This window comes from Poecilia formosa, unplaced genomic scaffold, assembly GCF_000485575.1.
Source record: "Poecilia formosa unplaced genomic scaffold, Poecilia_formosa-5.1.2 Scaffold499, whole genome shotgun sequence".
Classification (NCBI taxonomy): domain Eukaryota; kingdom Metazoa; phylum Chordata; class Actinopteri; order Cyprinodontiformes; family Poeciliidae; genus Poecilia; species Poecilia formosa.
The window spans coordinates 146,125-166,077 of NW_006800438.1; the positions used below are offsets into that span (position 1 = coordinate 146,125).

General features: G+C 39.8%; 1 protein-coding gene across 3 annotated transcripts in view; it reads right to left on the reverse strand.

Annotated features, from left to right (window-relative positions):
- exoc6b (exocyst complex component 6B) overlaps positions 1-19,953 on the reverse strand; it is an 84,797-nt gene that overhangs the window by 57,577 nt on the left and 7,267 nt on the right. For all 3 annotated transcript variants that reach the window (XM_016664614.1, XM_007578934.2, XM_016664615.1), the window contains exons 2-8: positions 17,199-17,364; positions 17,086-17,133; positions 16,912-17,002; positions 16,178-16,223; positions 14,892-15,096; positions 5,677-5,847; positions 4,196-4,264 (exon numbers count right to left, since the gene is read on the reverse strand). In XM_016664614.1, coding sequence (XP_016520100.1) covers positions 4,196-4,264; positions 5,677-5,847; positions 14,892-15,096; positions 16,178-16,223; positions 16,912-17,002; positions 17,086-17,133; positions 17,199-17,364 — 796 coding nt within the window. The remainder of the gene's footprint in view (positions 1-4,195; positions 4,265-5,676; positions 5,848-14,891; positions 15,097-16,177; positions 16,224-16,911; positions 17,003-17,085; positions 17,134-17,198; positions 17,365-19,953) is intronic.

Genomic DNA, 19,953 nt, shown 5'->3' on the forward strand with positions numbered 1-19,953 from the left:
ATGTGGACGTGTGACCTTTGTATCGCCACAGAAACAAAGGAGGTGAGACGATACGCAGAGACTGAAACGGACTGAGGATGACAAAAACCAATAAAATGAGAGGTTAATGGAGTTCAACAGGCGGAGATGTGTGGATACAACTCACTGTTTTAAGGCCACATTACAGCAAATGTTCACTTATCTACTGCAAGAAACTTTGTAAAAATGTTAATTTAAATAAAAAACATTTCCCTTGCTTTTTGTCAAAAGCTTTCATGTTTCAAATCAAACCAGTTTTACTATCGTCACATACAAATGGGGAATTCACATGTAAGCCTGTCACAATAAGCAATTAATCTTGTGATAAATTGAAATGAAATCAATAATTTCCATTCGGACAACAGCTGTTAGAGTTGCTTTCATTAATAGTCTTGAAAAACTGGCATTTTGAGAGATGATGCAGACATTTGACTCACATTAGTTTGCACTTCCTGCCTCTTTTGCCTGTTTTCCTTGTCAAAGCTGAATGATCATTATTTTTGAAATAGAATTTGTTTATGCTTTGTTTAGTTTGGATGTTTAAACTTAGAAACTTTTTGACCTTTGAGACGCTGGACTTGAATTAATATGCCATTATAATATCATTTATATCATATTAGTTGAAAATGGTCTCAAAATGACAATATTATCATTTATCACAATTTCTGGGACAATTTATAGTCCAGCAAAATGTATTTTTGTGACAGGCTTATTAATGTAAGAAGGGATTTAAAATTCAAACTTCTTTAAGTTTTTAAATGAAAAAATCCATTTCAAACGGGAATGTTTTCAAGAACAGAATTTGTTTGTGGCACTACAGTTAGCTAGTAAATAGTTTATTCATATTTGTCATTATCAACACAGGACCACAAAATATTGCGATAAGATTTTGTCGATATCGTCCACCACCACCGACTCCTTCAACTTCCAGGCTGGTTTGGATGCTTTTTCCAGGATAACTGACTAAAATAATGGGCTTTAGTATTTATTCAGGTTGACCTGATATTTCAAAAAGGTGCAAACACTTTTCAGCAGCTCTGTGTGGCTGTTAACTTTCAGGTAACTCTCATCACATCAGGAGAAACTCCATGGGCGACTTGGAAAACTAGATTTTATTTTGACCAAGCTCCTTCTCGGCATTCATGGATTTTCCTTTTTGCTGAACATTTCCACACTGGAGGATCGTAAAACAGCAACTTGCACCATTTCCCCGTCTCTTTAAAGACCGTAAAGTCTCGTGTGTGCTCGATTTTCCTTCGCTTTAGTCCAACCGAACGATGTCTCCTCCAGAAGGAAAACCTCAGCAGGCCGGCTCCGATTCTGAAGAAAGCGCCTTGCTGTCAACCTCCCTCCCCTCCCTCTCTGCTCGCCGTGTTTACATCAATCATAACTCGGCCCACGTTGCCCAACATGAACTACAACAAAGGCGCATTGTTCGGCCTCCACGCTGCTCAACAACTGCTGGAAAAACGTGGACTTTGGGCACGGAAAACGGCGAGGGGAGAGAGAGGAGAGAGGATTCCTCTTCCAGACTCCCCAGAAAAGTAAACGAAAGCGTTCCGTCACTTTCTACGGCCAAAATGTGAGCAGGAACATCAGAGAGGCAAAACGAGCGGTGACCTCAGAGGTCAGCAGGTCAACCCTTTCAACACCTTCCTCCTCTTCTTCTCCCACAGTAGCTGCCTCCCTCTCTCTAATCTCAATCCCTCTGTGTTGTGTTTTCTTCCTGGCTTTCCTGTTTCTGCCCTTTCAGCCTCCCCTCGACCTTCCTCCATTCCTCCCCTTCTGACCCGTCCTTATCGCTCTTTAGCTGATTCACTCTCTGCTGCTACGCCTCCAACGGCCTTCATCCTCTCCAACCACTGCTTATTCATCGCTTAAAAGCTTTTCTTCTACTGATTTTACATCCTCCATTGATTTTTTTTTCATCTTGGTTCTTTTGATAAGTACATCAAATGAGTATTTATCAGCTTCCAGTAATCTTTCTATTTGGTGTTCTGCAGCCATTCCTCCAAAAATCCTAAAAAGAGAGAGAAGTATGACTTCAGCCTCTCTGGGTCTGTACTCTGTGAAACCACCGAGTCTTTATGGGTTTTTTTGCCACCAGTTACTTTTTGAAACACCTCAAATCTGACATTTTACAAGAAAGACATCGAGACTAGAGATAATGAGGCCTTTGGGGACCAAGGACAATCCTTCCCAGACCAAAACCAAGAGCAAACCTTCCAAACCTTTCCAAAACCTTCCAAAACCAAAACCAGACCTTCCAAGACTAAGGTCAATTCTTCCAAGACCAAAACCAAACCGCCAAAACCAAGAGCAAACCTTCCAAGACCTTTCCAAAACCTTCCAAAACCAAAAACCAGACCTTCCAAGACCAAACCGCCAAAACCAAGAGCAAACCTTCCAAACCTTTCCAAAACCAAAAACAGATCTTCCAAGGTCAAGACCAGAAAAACGAGTAGCTACTCAGCTTCAACCACTTGGTGTTAAACTAATAATTATCAAATACTGATCCTTAAGCTACTGAAATACAATCTGTAAGCTGAATTCATCAGCTTGCATTGCACAATAGTTGTATGATAAATTTAGATTGGTTCTACCAAGACCAGGAAAAAACATGTCAGGACTGGTCTCCAGCCCTCCATCCCTGCTGAATACCACAAAATGCTAAAATCTGTATGTGTAAATCACTGCAAAAACTATGTATTTGTGTGGATCCACTGACAAAAATAGGGAAAATTTAAGGTGTACAAATACTTTTGCAAGGTGCTCCACAAAAAAAGTACAAATTGGCAACAAGCTGTAAAAACCGGCCAATGGCAACAACTGTAACACCATGAAAATATGAATAAACAAAGAAAAAGTTCAGCTTTCATAAATTCTTCTCCTTCTTCACTTTAGAAATGTTCACACCATCACCTGTCTAAACCTGGTCAAACGTCTCCTGATTGGCCGGTTTTCCCAGGAGCTTGCACTCCTGCGCTCCCTCCATCATCTCTTCCTTCGTACCCTTTCTCTCACCCTGATTCTGCTTTCCTTTACTCCCTCCATCGTTCTCCTTCCTGTCAAAGTTCATGCACTTCCTGTCAGCCCCCCTCCGAAGCCCCCGCCCCACCACACAAAAAACTCTCAGTGCACAGAAACGCCGACCCCGTGGCCGAGCTGGCCCGGTCACAACCCCAACACACAAACACGCTCAGTCAGCCCCAGAAATGTGCAGCTGACCCCGCCGTGGCCCAGTCAACACCTCCACCCGCGTCGCTTTCGCTCAGACTGAGAAGAGACACGCAGCCAGGCTGGAGCGGAGCCAGGCCTGAGCCTGGAGGCCTCGGAGAACACCACACAAACCTCCTGCTGGTTGCAGACACGTCGTCAGACTCAATGAATCTGATGCACCGGAGTAACACCTGGTCGCACTGACGAGTCAGAAACGACCAACAGCTTTTCAGCTTGTACTTCACCAGGAAAAATAACAGGCAACGCTGGGAGAAATAAAATGAGACTAAACCTGCAGTGATGCAAAATGGAAAGTTTTTTTATATATATACCACAGACTCTAGGAATAAAAGAAGTCTGGTGAACCACGGCAAAGATTTCTGATGAATAACGGAAATGAAGTAGGGAGGAAGTAGTCTTACTAATAAAGCCTTATAAGTAATAAAAGATGATGGTGACTCCAACGTTGAATGAAGAGAAAACCAACAAATCCTGCAGTACAGTAAAGAACGATGAGTAAAAATGTTTAATTTATAATGAATCTCAATTTAAACTCCTTTACCAAATTTTGAATATGCAAAGTAAAAGACCAATAACCTGACCGATGATTATATTAAAGTATTTTGTTATGTGACACTACGTCAGTTTCTGTAAGTGTAAGATTATGAACAGCTGGAATTTTATTTTAATCACAGAAAGGTCATCAGTTTAGCTTTCTTAGAACCTAACCACAATTTTAAAGTGGTCGAGTTAGGTTTAAAAATATTAAGTGCAGTCTGCAGGTTGGTGATTGGTTGATCTAACGTGGCACCAGAACAGAATCATCAGCATAAAGTCATCTGACTTCATTCATTCTGCAGATTTAAAGACCAGGACAGGTGAGAACGGGATCACAGGTGGGTTAAGAGCAGAGGTGGAAATGGTTCAGTGTTATTAAACTTAAAGAGGAAGGACTCACCAGCACAGTGTAGATGTGGAGGCAGCGGTAGACTGGGGAGAAATCCACCAGGTCCTGAGCTCCTGGGACCTGCACAGGTTGAACAAACATTTCTTTAATCCTCTAGAAACGGGGAAACACAAATGACGCCAAACTGTTACAGTTGTAGCTAAATAAGCAGCAAAATGCAGAAAAATGATTAATTTTTTAGCTAAATTTTACCAGCTGTGACGATTAAAGTGTCCCACTTAATTAAAAATTAAATAAAAAGGTAATAAAAACTAAACCTATAGGCAGTTTTGCTGTATTATTTTCTGTTTCTGGACATTTACAGAATGTTTAAAATGTTCTTGGGGATCTGTGTTTTCTGTAAAATACAAAGAACTGAAACAAAATCGGGTAAATAAATTCAGGAAGATAAAAGGAAGACAAAAGTTAAAGGTGTTGAAAAGATGTTTTGATGTCGAATAATAAAAGCAGCTTTAAAAAACAAAAAGAGTAAAACAGAAATAAGGGTCATTAAATGAAGGGAAGGGGAAGACGGGCTGGTGGTTGGCATTTCTGAAGGCCGCTGGCGCCAAAACGGTCGTAACCCTGACGACTGCGGGGTCAGGCCTTTGTTCGACACAAGGTCTTCACACGGAGAAGGTTGAGTCAAGTTTACAGGACGTCAATAAGCCACAGAGACCCGAGTGCCAGCGCAGGGCGGGCAGGGGGTGACAAGTTCAGCTGCATTGTACTTGGCTTGGGAACAACAGAGGAACTCCGATCCGGAGAGGGACGACCACCAGCAGGTCAGAGCGCCGCCGGGACAAGATGGCACTCCTGGAGCAACGAGTGCCATCTTTTACCGTTTAAACTTGGATGGACATTTCTGCTCTGGCAACAACATAATAGATACATGAGAATGGGAAAACCTCAGGGTTTGGTCTGAAATGCATGTAATCTGCAGGTAATTTCATTCTCACCGAACATGGAAAACAGGATCGGATCATCAGATTGGCTCCAATCAGGTCAGGTTTGGTGATTGTTAAGGTGGACAAGGTGTGCAGACAGACAGTCACACCTATGTAAGCTGCTGCATCGAGGTGGAGCGCTTCGGCTCTGAACATCGTCAGATCAGAGATCGAACTTCAATCAACTCTGTCTTAAAGCTTTCAAACTGATTCAAGCTTTGGAAACATCTCATTTTGAAAATCTGTTTTTTATTGTATGAAAACCCTGCAAAATATTTACCTTAAAACTGTATCCAACAGTTTAAACTCTAGTTTCATGGGAAAATTATGTTTTTTAAAATAGCCTTTGAATAAAAGTAAATATTTTGCAAAAAAAACTAAAATGTCATAAGAAATATGTTTTAATTTGTCTAAACCTTATCAATATGTTGAGATTTGTGAACAATGATTTTAAAAAGCTGCTTCATTATCTCATTTGTGATGCTGCTGGTGTTAAACATGAACCTGTCAGGACCAGATCAGTGTCTGTGGTGCCGTCATGCTCACATCTTCCTCCTCTTCATCCTCCACGTCCAGAATGCCAGAGTCCTGCTCAGACAGGGGGCTGCCGCCCTCTCCGCTGCTCTCCGTTACCGCCGCCTCCTTCCTGCCGCGCCGGCCAATCAGAGCCCTGGGCTGCAGGGTGACGGCGCTGTCCAGCGAGCGCTGCAGCTGAGCCTGAACAGAAACACGCAGCAGAAGGTCACCAGGGTCAAACTTCGCTCTCAGAAACCGGTTCCCTCTTTCTTGTTCCCTGGGACCGGCCGACCTGCATTGTTTCTGTCTGTTCCAGTTACTTCCTACATTTCCCAGAAAGCTTTTCAAGTCGCGCGGAGGAGAGGCGGGAGGCTCTTTGGCTCGACTTCAGAGCGAACCGATGGAGGTTCTTTGATTCTCAGAGTCTGACACCAAAACCAGATGTTAGCCGACAACAATGACACACCGTCTCCGCAGAAGCTGCACCGCATCTGCTCAGCAAAACTGCACAAAAAATAAAATGCGGCGACAAAACAAACGAGGATTCAGTCGTACATGAAAAGAACCACGAGTCTTAGATAAAAAGAACGAGTTTGCAGATGGAGACCAAGTGTTTTGTGCTGGAGGCCTTGTTGCTCCAAACGTGAGAAAACACCAGAGATAAAACAGACAGGAAGGAGAGAGCAGGAAGGACGATGAGTCAGTGAATAAAATTAGACTTAAAAGCTGAAACGGATCACATGTTAGACCTTTACCATGAAAAAACAGAGTCAGGTTATAATGTTGCATTCAAATGTATTTATTTATGCAATGTTTGGCCTAAAACCACCTCAGCGCTTCCCTCGTTGGGTCGATCGGTCAAGTCAAGTTTATTTGTATGGAATATTTGAGCAACAAGGCAGTTTAAAAACCAAGTTAAACTGGTTGTATATCGGTTGGTTTTTGGTTCTTTTGGTCAACTAAACTGATCTTTTAATCCTGATTATGATCATTTCACTACTTTGCAGCACGACGACGCATGCAGGTTCCTATTCGGGTAGAAACTTCATGATTTTGCAGTTTTTTAGTCAATATCTAATGTCTATAACAGAGAGGATTTCTACAGCGTGTCGCGTCTTTGTGTTTGCAACTGTGAGGCCTCTGGTGCTGTTCTTGGTACTTGCAATGATCTGGCTTGAGGTTCATAGGAGTTTGTGATTGTAAGAAGTGTGAAGTAGCTTTGCAAGGCTGATAAGGAAAGATTTAACAACGTGGGCTGTAAACCAGTCACCAGTGAAGTATTTGCTGCAGTTTTGGTAGTTTTTAATGGTAATTTCACAGATTTGATCCAAAAATGGCAGCTTGTTGGAGATTTCTCCCATCTGCCTTCTGGTTTTACCTTTAATACTTGCTTGGAGAATTTGGAGAGTGTCTAGATGCGCACATCTCACCACTTCTTGCACCCTCTCTTCTTTTTTTGACCACTTTTCCCTTCTATTCTTTCTCCCCATTTACCCTCTGTCCCAAATGTTTCTCGTGACGCACAGTCCTGCACTTGTGCTTCAAGCACCACATCGCAAGGCTTCCCCTGAAGAAAGGCTGTCTCTAAGCGGGTTCCCCCGGCAGAACAGCCCGCCTTTGTGCGGCCGGTTTGAACAGGCGCTCGGCGAGTGCGTCAACTGTGTGCCGAACACACCTGCCGAGGAATGCAAGAGGCGAGCCGAAGCGCTGAGAGGATCTTCTTGACGTCGATGCTGACGTCTTCAGAGACGTTCTCCCTCTCTGCCTCTTTTCACGTCTGATTATGTTCATTTGCATTTGAAAACAAAACCCGATTCAAGTCGACGTTGCACTGTTTCCTCTAATTCCCCAGTTTAAGCTTTTGGAGAACCTGAGTTTGTTTGGCGCTTGGAGATGTTCCCCCTCTTGTTGGGAGCGCTTTCCACTGATTTTCTTTGCACTTATTGTCTTTTATGACTCATTTACCTTGTGATTGTGTGACCGCCCGCATGTGGGCATCAGATCAAAGATGGCATTGTTATTCTTCCAGCATGCCGTGTTCTTCCGGGTCTTGCGTGCACACCAGTTTTTCTCATCATGGCTGTCATTAGTGGCCCGAACCGAGCCGCTCCAGGTCCCTGGCGTGTTCGTCGACGTCCCCTTCGGCAGAGTGAAGCGTAGCCTACGTGCCGGCGCCGGCGAGCAAAGGAAGCCATGTTCAAAAGGAGCTGAAGCCCGTCTGGGCGTGGATGGAAAGATGCCCTCACATCTCCAAGGGTTTTCCCACAGAAACAAAAATAAAAAAAACTGTTTTGGCCACAATGGGGGAGGTCGGAAGCTCAGCGTGGGAATACGATTAATGCTGGTTCAAGATAAAAATAATAAAAAAGAACGAGAAAAATCTCGAATTAATAGGTTGAATATTTGAAAATGTATTATTAGTGTTTTTATGTTGTTTTGGATACGAGCGCTCGTTGATTCCTGACCACAGTTTCCTGTTTTTATTTATATTTTTAGAAGGCATTATTTCCGTAATGACAAAAGACAGACACATAAACCTGGATCATTGTTCTGCGGGGGATCGTTCCACTTGCATGGAAAAAAGGGAGCATTTTCCTGTGACTGTTTTAAAAAAGCAAACCAATAAAAGAGGATCAGACTTAAAAATAAAACGAGAAAACTCTCACCTAGATTTAGAGTTCTTCTATCTTTGCATGTTTTTTTTTTTTTTTTTGTAAAACTGAGCCCAGTCATATTTAATCTGAAATATTACAAATCAGTCTGAGCCTGATCATCATCTCAGGGATACAAACAATTATTTTAGTAATCACATATTCTGATGAAACAATTAATCATTTTTCATTTAAGCCTTTTTTAAACAAATAAAGTAAAAGATATAAATGAAACAAAACTTCAATTCCTTTCTCAAAATAACACAAACATTTTATTGAAGAAAATGTAAAAACATAGCATTCCTTTAAGGCTGCAACAAACAATTACTTTTAATAAATTGATCATTCTAAAGATTAATCAGATAAAAAAAACAGCAAATTCTACAGATTTCTCATTTAATCTGTAGAATTTAATACAAAAATTTTATTACTTAAGATGCAATAACCTAAAAATGGGCTCAACAGATTTTTATTTATTTTTTTAACAGAATTTAACCAGGTGGATCTAAAACTATGTCACTGCAGGTTTTCTGGGTAGAGCATATTTACAGACGTTCATTTTATCTTAAATGGAAAATGTAGATATTTTACAAACAGTTTTGGCTCAACCGCTGCTCTGAGTGTGTTGCTCTGTCAGAAAATGTAAGGCTGTATTCTCCACAGATAATCGATTACTGATACAGTTGATGATTATTTCAGTAAGTGATTCGCTGTGATTAAACGTTTTAGGTATAACAAGCACAGAAAAAGATCCAATTATATCCACGCACTCTTTAAAAATGTCCAAGGTCTGGGTTTGTAAATTAGCCAATTGCTTTATTTTTAACATGTAACATGTTTAATGTGCTGTCCTCAATTAAATATACATTTTTAAAAAGTTTTGAAATGTGGATGCAACTGTGATTTCAATGACTTGGAAATTTAAATCCTGAATGACTCAGTTCTATATTAAGACTGAAAACATCCGGACTGGGACGTCAGGAAGAATTAGACATTAATCTCAATCTGAAAACATTGCAAATATTGCAAGTCAGTTACTTTGTCTTTTTTTATATGTAAAGAAAATCTTGGTGATTTAATTTCTTCCTCAAACTGTCAGGAAGCTCCGTGTGTTGGAAACAGAAATCTGAGACGGATGAAAAATGGCTGCTGAGGTCGTTTATGTTGTTGTTATGCCCTCGTTTAATTGGCTAATTAGCAATGTTTGTGCAGCTTAGCCAGTAATAGTCGAGGTCAAAAGCCGGTGCTGCTACTATTTAGCAGATGAGGAGCTGAAACGTTTGTCAGAAATAATGCAGCGCGATGCCACTGCTGAGCAGAGTGACACAGCAACCCACAACGGTACATTTTCTCTTTCCTTGTGATGGTTCGATACACCGACGCGGTACGCGCGCACGCACGCACGCACACACACACACGCGTGTGTTCTAGTTACCGAACACACGCGTGTGTGTTCGGTAACTAGATACAGGTAATCCATCTTCCTCCACTTCACAGGCCCTGCAATCTGTTTCCCGTTAGGACAAAGGAGCAAAAGCTCCGGACCCGTCTGTCGCTGGAGAGCAGGAAAAATGGGAGGAGATGGGAAAATAAAGGAGGCAGAGAGGAGGTGGAGGAGAGACAACAGGTTCTAAGACTCTTGGAAATGTGATGAGATGAAAGACAGAAATGTTAAATGATGAGGAAAAGCTTCAGGTTTCTCTACTTCCTCTGAATATTTTTCCACTTTTACTGCATTTCGTCATGATTTCATTCCCGTCCTACTCTCACCTCTCAGTCCCGCCTTCGGTTCTTTGATGAAAGATGATTCAGGAAAATTTTATTTGTTAATCACACCTAAAATTACCAGCAGATTCAAATCCAGTGTTGGACAGAACTCAGTGCTATGGTTTTACTCAAAAGCAAATCAACCAAAAGAGGTTGAAACTGTGGGCCTGTCTGATAGTAAGACAATCTTGAAAGACCTTTTTTCATGTCTTATTTTGCACCTACAATGATCTTCTGATCCATTTTGTACAAGATGGATTCAATTATCCACTTTTTTTTACTTCCAATACCAGTTCCAATATCTGTCGTTTAGTATCGGCCAACATCAATCCAATACAGAAAACAGTGATTTAAAACATTTCTGTTTTTAAACATAGACACAAATACACTGGCTATATAGTGGAAAGATGTGGATCAAACTGCTTCAGATGCTACTTGTATTACTTTTCCCTTCATCTTTGCTCCATTTTCTTGGTTTCTTTGACCTGAACCTTTAGAGTTGTATAAAGACGGTTACAAAGTCGGCCTTCTCTCACCTGTGGAACATTTCTAGGATTAGAGGACTGATATCTCAGCAAGATCTAGAGAAACTCATCCATTCGTTTATTTCAAGTCGAATTGATTACTGCGACAGCGTCCTCGCAGAACTGCCTGCAAAAATATAAATCAATGCTCCAGCTGCAGCAGATCCAGAATGCTGCTGGCGCTCTGACTAAAACCAGGAAGATAGAGCACACCACCCCAGTTTTAAAGTAGACTCTAATGTATCAACCTTCCAGAACCTCTCAGGTCTTCTGGTTCTGCTTTGCATCCTCAGAACCACAACCAAACATACAGAAGCCGCACTCAGCTTCTGAGCACCACAAATCTGGAACAAACTTCCAGAAAACTGAAAACAGCAGAAACACCGAGTTCCTTTAAGTCAAGACTAAAAACCCACCTGATTGGTTGCCTCTGATTAATAGTAAGTGGAACATTGATCAACATATTTAATGCATATTTTTGCTTGATTTGGCAAAATGTTTATTGTTTGTTTCATAATTACTGTATTATATTTTTATGACGTAAAGCACTTTGAACTGCCTTGTTGCTACACAAATAAACTTTGTTTTACCTTTAAGGTGTAATTTCTGCTCTCCTCCAGGTGTTTGACTCCTCATCAAAAACAGCTACCTGACATTTCAGCCTCTTTTTTTCCACATTTATTCACCCCTTCTGCTCCCCATTTACTTTTTCCTTTCTCATCCCACTCATTAGCTCCCAGACCGTTTTTCCTCAGCATCCACTTCTTCCTTCCCTCTCTCCATGGCCCCGTGGCAGCAGACAATAGCCCCATTGTAACCCGTTCACTCTCCTCTTTTTCCCCTTCTCTCCAGATCCATTTATTTTCACATCCTCGGTTGAGGGAGTCGTAACGACGGCTGGATTCAGAGAGTCGGGGCTAATTTGGAACAGAGCACACCACAGAGACATGCTGTCTGAGAGAACGAGAGGAAGAGTTTGGAGAAGAAGGGCGAAACAAACGAGACGGGGAGGAGGGAGAACGTCCCCAGCACTGATTACGTGACGAGATAATCCCAGAATCAGCATCAGCTCTGTTGCTTCATAATTAGCGGTTAGCTTCCTCGGTGGCTGAGGTGGATTGTCAAGCTGCGGTCCCTCATCTAAAGGTCAACCTGGGGTTGATGGTTAGCGACCAGCGCAGCATATTCTGTACTGAAGGCATCATCATCACCATCAGGTGGAAAATAAACACCTTTTCATCCATAAGAGGATAAACCCAAAAATATATAGAGGACTGATCCTGCCAAAATTGCCGATGACAATAGAAATAAATACATAGTTTGAAAAAGTAGTTAATGTGCATCCAAAACTTTCCAAGATTATTTCATGACACAGTGTGACGTAAATCTATGTTTGTTTATCATTCTCAATGCTACAGCAGTTGTTTGTGTTAAAAAATATTAAAGCTGACTGAAAATTTTGGAAATAAAACAAACAAAATACAACAAATAGTCTGTATGTAGGTTGTGTATGTGTAATAAAGTTCTAAAGATTAATAATTTTTTATTATATATAAACCTAGCCTTCTTTCCTATCACTGTATATGGTGTATAAAATAAATTATTTAAAATAAACAAATTATATTAGTCCTGGTTGGGGGGCATGTAAAGCCTGGGAGAAACCCTGCAGTATTAATTAAACAATTCCTCCCATTTCTAATCTTAAGAGTCTTAATAATTAGTTTTTATTTTATTATAATTTCTAATTTTTTATATTCTGCATCTATTTAAGACAATCTTTACATTTTATCTAATTTCTCATTTTTCTATATTCTGAATTAAGCTGATTCATGTGCAGCAAAGTTGGCTTTTCTACTTATTGTAAAAGCTTGGTTATAAAAAAGCTATATTCAACTTTTTCCATTGCATGAAAATGATGTCTGTAATAATTTTACCCTCAATAAAGATATTGAGGGTAAAATTTTACCCTCAGCACAGGTGGTCCAGCACAGCCCCCTGTGCTGGACTGGTTGAATTTAAGTCACTCTTGAACTTCAGTTGGGGCCGTACAAAATCAGTAAAAGGGCAACAAATGGCCCTCGGGCCGCACTTTGGACACCCATGGGCTAAATTGTAACTCAGGCTTATAAGAATGACTATAGAGGAAGACAGATGCATGATAAAACTGGACCTTTAGTGACATCTAGAGGCCGTTTGAATCAAACCACCACAGTCTGGGTGGATCAGGCTACTGCTGCTGCAATGTCATCCTCCCAAAATAATCTCCAAATCAACAGCAAACACAGCCAGGAGGTGACCTTTAACCTCCAAGAAACTCAGCAGAATCTTATTTCTATCATTATTTTAATCTTTAAGTGAGAGATGAACACTTAAATTCAGACATGATGTTTGAAGTGAATCAATCAGGAATTTGATCCAGATCAATGATTAAAAAAAAAAAATCTTTCATGGACTTTAAGATTTTAAAACCAAAACTTTATCATATTCCTCAACTTTCAATAACAGGAATATTGTTTCCAATTTGTGGTGCAGAATTTCATTTAACTTGATAAAATCAGGACATTTTTTATTGATTATGATCGACTGTTGCTATTAGGGCTGTAGTGATACAATAATCTCACGATACGATACAATATTCTGCTCACGATACGATATATATTGCGATATTCAGCAAACGATACAATTCAATACACCTTTGCGATTTTCTGAAAGATTTTAGAGGGACAGAGTGATTTTGGTGACATTTTGTGACTGTTATAGAGTTGGATTGAATTAATTTAACTGAAAACTGATTAAAAGCACCAACTACACAATACCTGGCTCTGGTTGGACATGGACACAGACTTAAAGTCGACAGCTGGACAAAATGAATCAAAGAAGTGGTGAGAAAACATGTTTCTTTGAATTGAAACAGTACAAACTGTAGCTTACATGCATTTGTAAAGTAAATAAAGTGCACCAAGTACCCTGCTCTGAATAGTTTGATACCTTTTTAACCTTGACACTTAACATTTGTTAACATCTGATTAGCCTGATGACCTAATCACTCTCCTGGTAAAGCAAGTAGTGAGTGAGCAAGGTGACAGTTGGATGTTACGATACTTGCAGATGAATATCGATTTTTTTTCTAGGAAAGAAAATATCGATACCAAAACTAAAAAAGTGAAGTGAAAACTGGATAAAACAGGAAAGGTCACGTCACCAGTTTGACAGAATTTCAAATATTTAAAACAAAAAACTAATCAGTAATGATCAATATCGACTGATATGAAACGTTTATATCATATGTTTTTCAGTAATATCACAACTGCTTATTCCATTCCTTTTTGTTCTATTCTATTCTCTAAACACTTAAAAATGAAAGTATAAAACTCTGAACAGCTTCTGTTTCTTGAAATTCCCATCATGTTCTATGGAATAAGACACAAATAAACAATCAGCCCTAATTTGAGCTCTGGATACCAGAGGCAAAAACAAACAAGCAGACGCTCGTATATGACTTCCCTGGCCTTGAGAAACACTCAAACAATGAGGTAAGTGGTGAAAAGCTAAAGCGCGTTATCGTCAACGCGCCTTGGAGACTCTGGCAGCGCCGACATGTTTGTTTACTGGCAGCGGAAAACACAAACGGTCTCAGAGACGGGAGACTGATTCTGATTTACACACAGAGTGAGGCTGAAACAGAACCAGTACTGGAGAGGACAGGAAAGTCCAGTTAGCACCAGAAACCGGCCAGGAAACAAACAGGAACACATTCAGGAAGTCAGAGCTCCACAAGCACAGACAGTTCAACATAACGTTAAATAATAATAATAATAGAGATGGAAATCTGAGAAGCAAACTTTAAAGAAACAGAAAACCAGTTGTCTCCAAACTTACTGTTGTTAAGATGAAAGCCCAAAAAATTCATTTTGTTTTAGTAACTGGTGACAACTGTGTCACTAACTCTTTTCAAGTGAATGACTTTGGGCAAATTTCCAGCTTCATTTGGACTCCAGTGGTTTAAAATATTGGTATCGGTCCAATATTAACAAATGCCTTCTTCTTTAAATGCCTTGTATTCGTTTGATCATGTGACAGTGATGAAGGAGAGCATTGTGGGATGTTTAAAGCAGAAAAGCAACATAATGGCTTGTTTTACCAAAAGCTTGAAATGGTGGGCAAATTAATAAAATATCGGTAAATATCTGACAGGCCCAAATTTTCAAATCGGTGCATCTTAAAGTTGAACGTATCACATAGAAAACACTGTAAGTGTTGCTGCTGTAAATTTAAAGCAGGGCTGAGTTTACGTTCCTGCTACCTGTTTGATGGCAGTCTCTCCGATCTTGTCCGAGTGTTTGCGGATGCTCTCCAGGAAGTCTCGCAGCTGCGTCATGGCCGTCTCCCGGATGTGCATCCTCAGCTTGGGGATGTTCTCAGCCATGATGGAGCAGAACCGGTACTGGCCTGCTCTGGGAAGACATGTGTGTTCTAGCTGCTCCAAAGTCCGTAACGCAGGGTAGTACCTGCAGCAACAGGAGGGAAAACAGCAGCAGCTTTTATCGGAAACCTCCTGGTAAGACTAAACTAACTCAGCCTGCTCGCTCTTAGAACAGCAGCAGGAAAAAACCCCAAAACAAACGGCTAGTTTATGACCAACACGACTGTTTTACAGGTCAAGAGGGGAGAGAGAGGCTACAGATGTTTGTTTTACAGCTCACTGGCTCCATCTAGTGTCTGGAAGTGGGAAGATCAATGACAAAGCAGCACGAAAGGTTGGACAAAAATAACTAAGAAAACAAAAATCAGATATAAAATCCAGCAAAAGCAATTGACACAATAGATGCCAAAGTAAAACAGATGAATAATCAGAATAAGACAATTAAATAATGAGTAATCGTTAACTTACTGCTACGTTCAACTGAAACTGATTTATGGGGGATTTTTGTGCATCAAGAGATTCCCATGACTATCTCTGCAGGTCATTTCATTAAAAAACTAAAAAATACATAAATAAAATAAAGGTGAATCTATATGGCTTCATATTTTTGCTGGTATCAAATCTGTAAACATTTCTTCTGCTCTGCATTTTAAGATATTCTGACTTGCATTATGATGAGTCAAGACTAAAATTATTTGGAAAAAGTGAGCATGAATTCAAATGTATAAATATGCATCATTATGAAACAATACACTGATATTTCCTTCCACTTTAACAAGACTGAAACGAGAATTAAAATAATCTGAACTGGGCTAAATCTCAACATTGTGATTTGATTATAAACCTTGTAATGCTAAACGTCAGCTGATGTCATAAATCAAAATTAAAAGCCGGTGAAGATGTTTTGATTATCAGTCACATTTTACTGCATTTCTAATGTGTTTTATTCATTATACTTATTTCACTGTATGTTTTTTATTATTTAGTTATTATTCTGATCATTTTTATCCTTCATCCTGATCTTTTATTGATTTAATCCTCCTATTTTTTTAAAGCGACAACAAGACAATTCAGCATCCCCTTCTGAATCTTGTCAAGTCTATTTCAGTTTGCACTGGTGTCCATTTGAAACAAAAGCAAAATTTTAAAAATCCTCACACACGTACCTTTTGGCTCTCATCTGCTCCTGCAGTCGGCTGTACATCTCCAGAACTGATGAAACCAAAAAGAAACAGAACAGAGTCAGCAGGTCGTCTAAAAACGAGCTGAAAGAATCACCTAAAGCTGCCCAGCCAAAGTATAAAAAAAAGAAAAATATGTCTATATATAAATAGATTTCTGATTGGTTTGTAAATGTGGACTGGCTGGTTGACCTTTGCTGACCTCTGGAAACATTTATTAATATCTTTAAAATGATAGCAGCACAAACAAGAATCTTTACTGCACAACCCGACGCCAATGTTTGACACAGATTTTGTTTGATTTGGTTGATGATTAACTTTCATTAATATTTGCAAAACAGAAGCAGCACAAACAAAAACTGTAGCAACATAAACGTTCAACATCAATTTTGTTTGATTTGGGTTGTGTCGAGGAGCCGGTTTAACTGTTGACCTTTCATTAATATCCGCAAAACAAAAGCAGCACAAACAAAAATTTCTGCAGCACAGACAAAAATTTTAGCAGCACAAATATTGGACACCAATTTTGATGGTTTTGTTTGATTTGGAGAAGGTTTGGGGAAACTTCACTCAGTTGCTTCATGCATGGTTTGGGAGACGGGAGTGTGTGTCGGCTCTTTACAAACCCAACTAAAGCTTCTAAAGCTGGATGTACTCTAGAACCGGACATCCGGACCGGTACCGGGAGATAACGATGATCCAATGGTGTTCTGCGTTACCTGGCAGGCAGTGAGCCAGCTTGTCTACGGTGGTGGCGATGTTCCTCTGCTGCACTCGGCACTGTTTCAGCTCCTCCATGGAGCCGATGAGCTGAGAAGAAGGAAAACCGTCAGAGATTTTCACTGAAGAGGTGAAACCGATCTGACGAGCAGACGATCAGGAACCGCACTCACCACTTTCCCATCTTCCTGAAGTCGTACGTTGGTTTCAATCACCTGACTCTGGAAGACAAAAACAAGTTCAAACTGATCTGTCCATCTGAGCTTCCTCCTCCTCTTCCTCTCACCTTCAGCTTCTGGGCCTCTCCTCGAACTTTGAGCAGCTCAGTAATGGAGTCGACGAAACCCTGGAAGTGATGGTTGCACATCTTCTCAATCTCTCTGTCGTGGTTCCTGATCCGGGCGTCGAGCTTCTCCATGAAGAGGCCATGCTCCTGACCGTCGTACACCGACCTGCGACGGAGGAAGACAGAGAACGCGAGAGAAAGAAAAATGTGATTTTAACAACACATTTAATTTTTAACAAGAATACATTAGTTTACCCTAACATTCACATAAATACTGAGTTAAAAACTAACTGTCCATCAATCACGTGTGTTTAAGAAGGAACAAGAGAAAAAAGAAAAGAAAGAAAAAATAATGACAAAAGGGAAAAGAAAAAGAGGGAAATAGAAAGGAAAAGAAAAGAAAAAGGGAAAAAATAAAGAAAGCATGAAATAATAAACAGGAGTTAACACAAATTAGGTCCCAGCTCAAGCAGTTCAAGTCAAACTGCAGAGAAATCCCAACAATTAACAGAAAGTGAACAATGAACAAATTCGGGAATATAAACATTAAAAACTTAGGAAAACAATACGGTAATAAAAGAAAATGCATATTTCAAAAAACATTTAATGAGTTCATGTTGGTTTGTTTCTCATCAATCTACTGTAAATACACAAAACTAACCAACCATGTTCATTATTCTACATCTTCACTTTGTTCAGGACAAAATGAAATGTCCACTAGGGGGCAGTATGTGTACTTATACTGCAACCACTGCTGAGAGAGGTGGTTTGATTTTACAGAACCCGACAGCAGCTGCTCCACTGCTAAATAAAAAACATAAACACACAGCTCTTTATTTCTCAAGCTCTTATTCTGAAAGGGTTCCATGGATATTATTTAGGTTTTTGTCTTTTAGGCCCACTAGGAGCTTGAAACCCCCTTTTAGCAGCAATCTTAACTGTGATGGAGGGTTAGGGTTAGAAACTAAATATTTCAATTTTAATGGAAATATGTAGTTTTTCTCTTTTGGATTTAAAATTTGAGGTTTATCTGTATTTGTATCATCTTAAAAATCAAGATATTTGTGCTACTGAACACCAAAATAAGGTAATGTTCTTGGCGTTTTGACCTTTTTCTATCCCTCAGATTTACATCTTTGAACTTTTATCCCTGATAAAACAGACACAACCTGAAAAGCCAGATGGTTCACTAGTATCTTTTAAAATTAGCTTCTAAATTATTGATTTACTTGAAGCACTCAAAGCCAATATCCAAATGTTAGTTTAAGATGACTAGAAATAGATATGAAACAATGAAGCTATTACTTTATGGGACCTAATATGTCTTTAATTGCTAAAAACTGTAAATTTTTACCATCAAGAAACCCAAAAATACTTAGTTTTCTACTATCATTGCTGTTTATTCTCTAGTAAATGTTGGTTTCTTTCTCTGTATCTTCCAATATTTTCACTGGAAAAGATTTTTTGGAGCCACAGAATAACATAAAATCTGATTTATAGGTTTAAATAAAATGTTTTTATATTGGATAAAGTGATCCCAGTTGAGTACGATGATGGAAAAGCCCAAAAGTGACCACAGTGAGTGGAAAAGCCTTTATTTTTAGGGAGCATGGTTCTTCCTGTGGTCTTTCCTTTTCTGAAACAACACACACATGCAGGCACACACACCAACACACACACCTGTGTGCAGCTACAAGCCCCTCACCCTTCCTCCTGTTGACCAGGAAATGTCCGGCTCGTACAATAGAGAGCAGGTCTGACGCCACAGCGGGGCTTTCTTTGGACACAAACAAACACGGGAGCCACCAGCGGGATGACCTCATGCACTTTCACAGAAACCCAACAGAAATTTTGAGTTTTGAACTTGTAAAAAAACAAAAAACAAAAGTTCACCAGCAAAAACATCCTGAAACCGACAAGATCCCAATCAAGAAATAATGTTTGATGGATGAAAGTTGACTAAAATGTCTGAGATTTAGTCCGATGTTTACTAGGAGATCTGAAACGCGCTCATCAAGAGTTTTGCGTTCTGTTGGCTTTTCACTGTGATTTTACAGCAGAACAGAAACACGTTGGAGGCTGAGAAAGACTTGAGACTGTGAAGGAAGTTATGAGATACCTTATATCTGGCTGCATAAAATACGACTTGTATTAATAGTACTCTGTAATTTTCAGTGACGTTGTGGGTTTATATGCATGTTTGTCACAGCAGTATCTCAATTCCCTTTTTGTCTTTCTGCAGGTGTAGAAGCAGACTTTTACAGTGTTTTCTTATCTTCTCTGTATCCTTCTACCCCTCCTTCTCCAGTGGAGCGTTAAAGCGAAAGCTGTAATGCTCCACATATGAAAGTAAATCTGTTGGACTTCTTGACGTTCAGACAATAATTCTGAAAGCTACAGCTGCGGACAAGACACTTTCAAAAAAAAGTGAGCACAACAGTTTGTTTTTTTTGCCTTCTTTTAATATCACAGTAATCTGGGCCACAAACATCCAGCTACTTTGTCCTCACAAAACAGATTTGGGCGCATCCATTCGCTAGATTTGGCTAAACACAACAACAGTTTTCAAAGAATGTCCTTGTTGCTGTACTAAAACATTTGAATGACTGGAATAAGCAGAAACATTGTAAATGCTACTGTAAATCCTGTGTCTTAATAGAGTAATATTTAATTTACGTCAACCACCACCAGAAAGAGTAAAAGTGTTGCAGTCACTGATGGTTATTATAGCTTAAACATGAGATAAATCACCAAA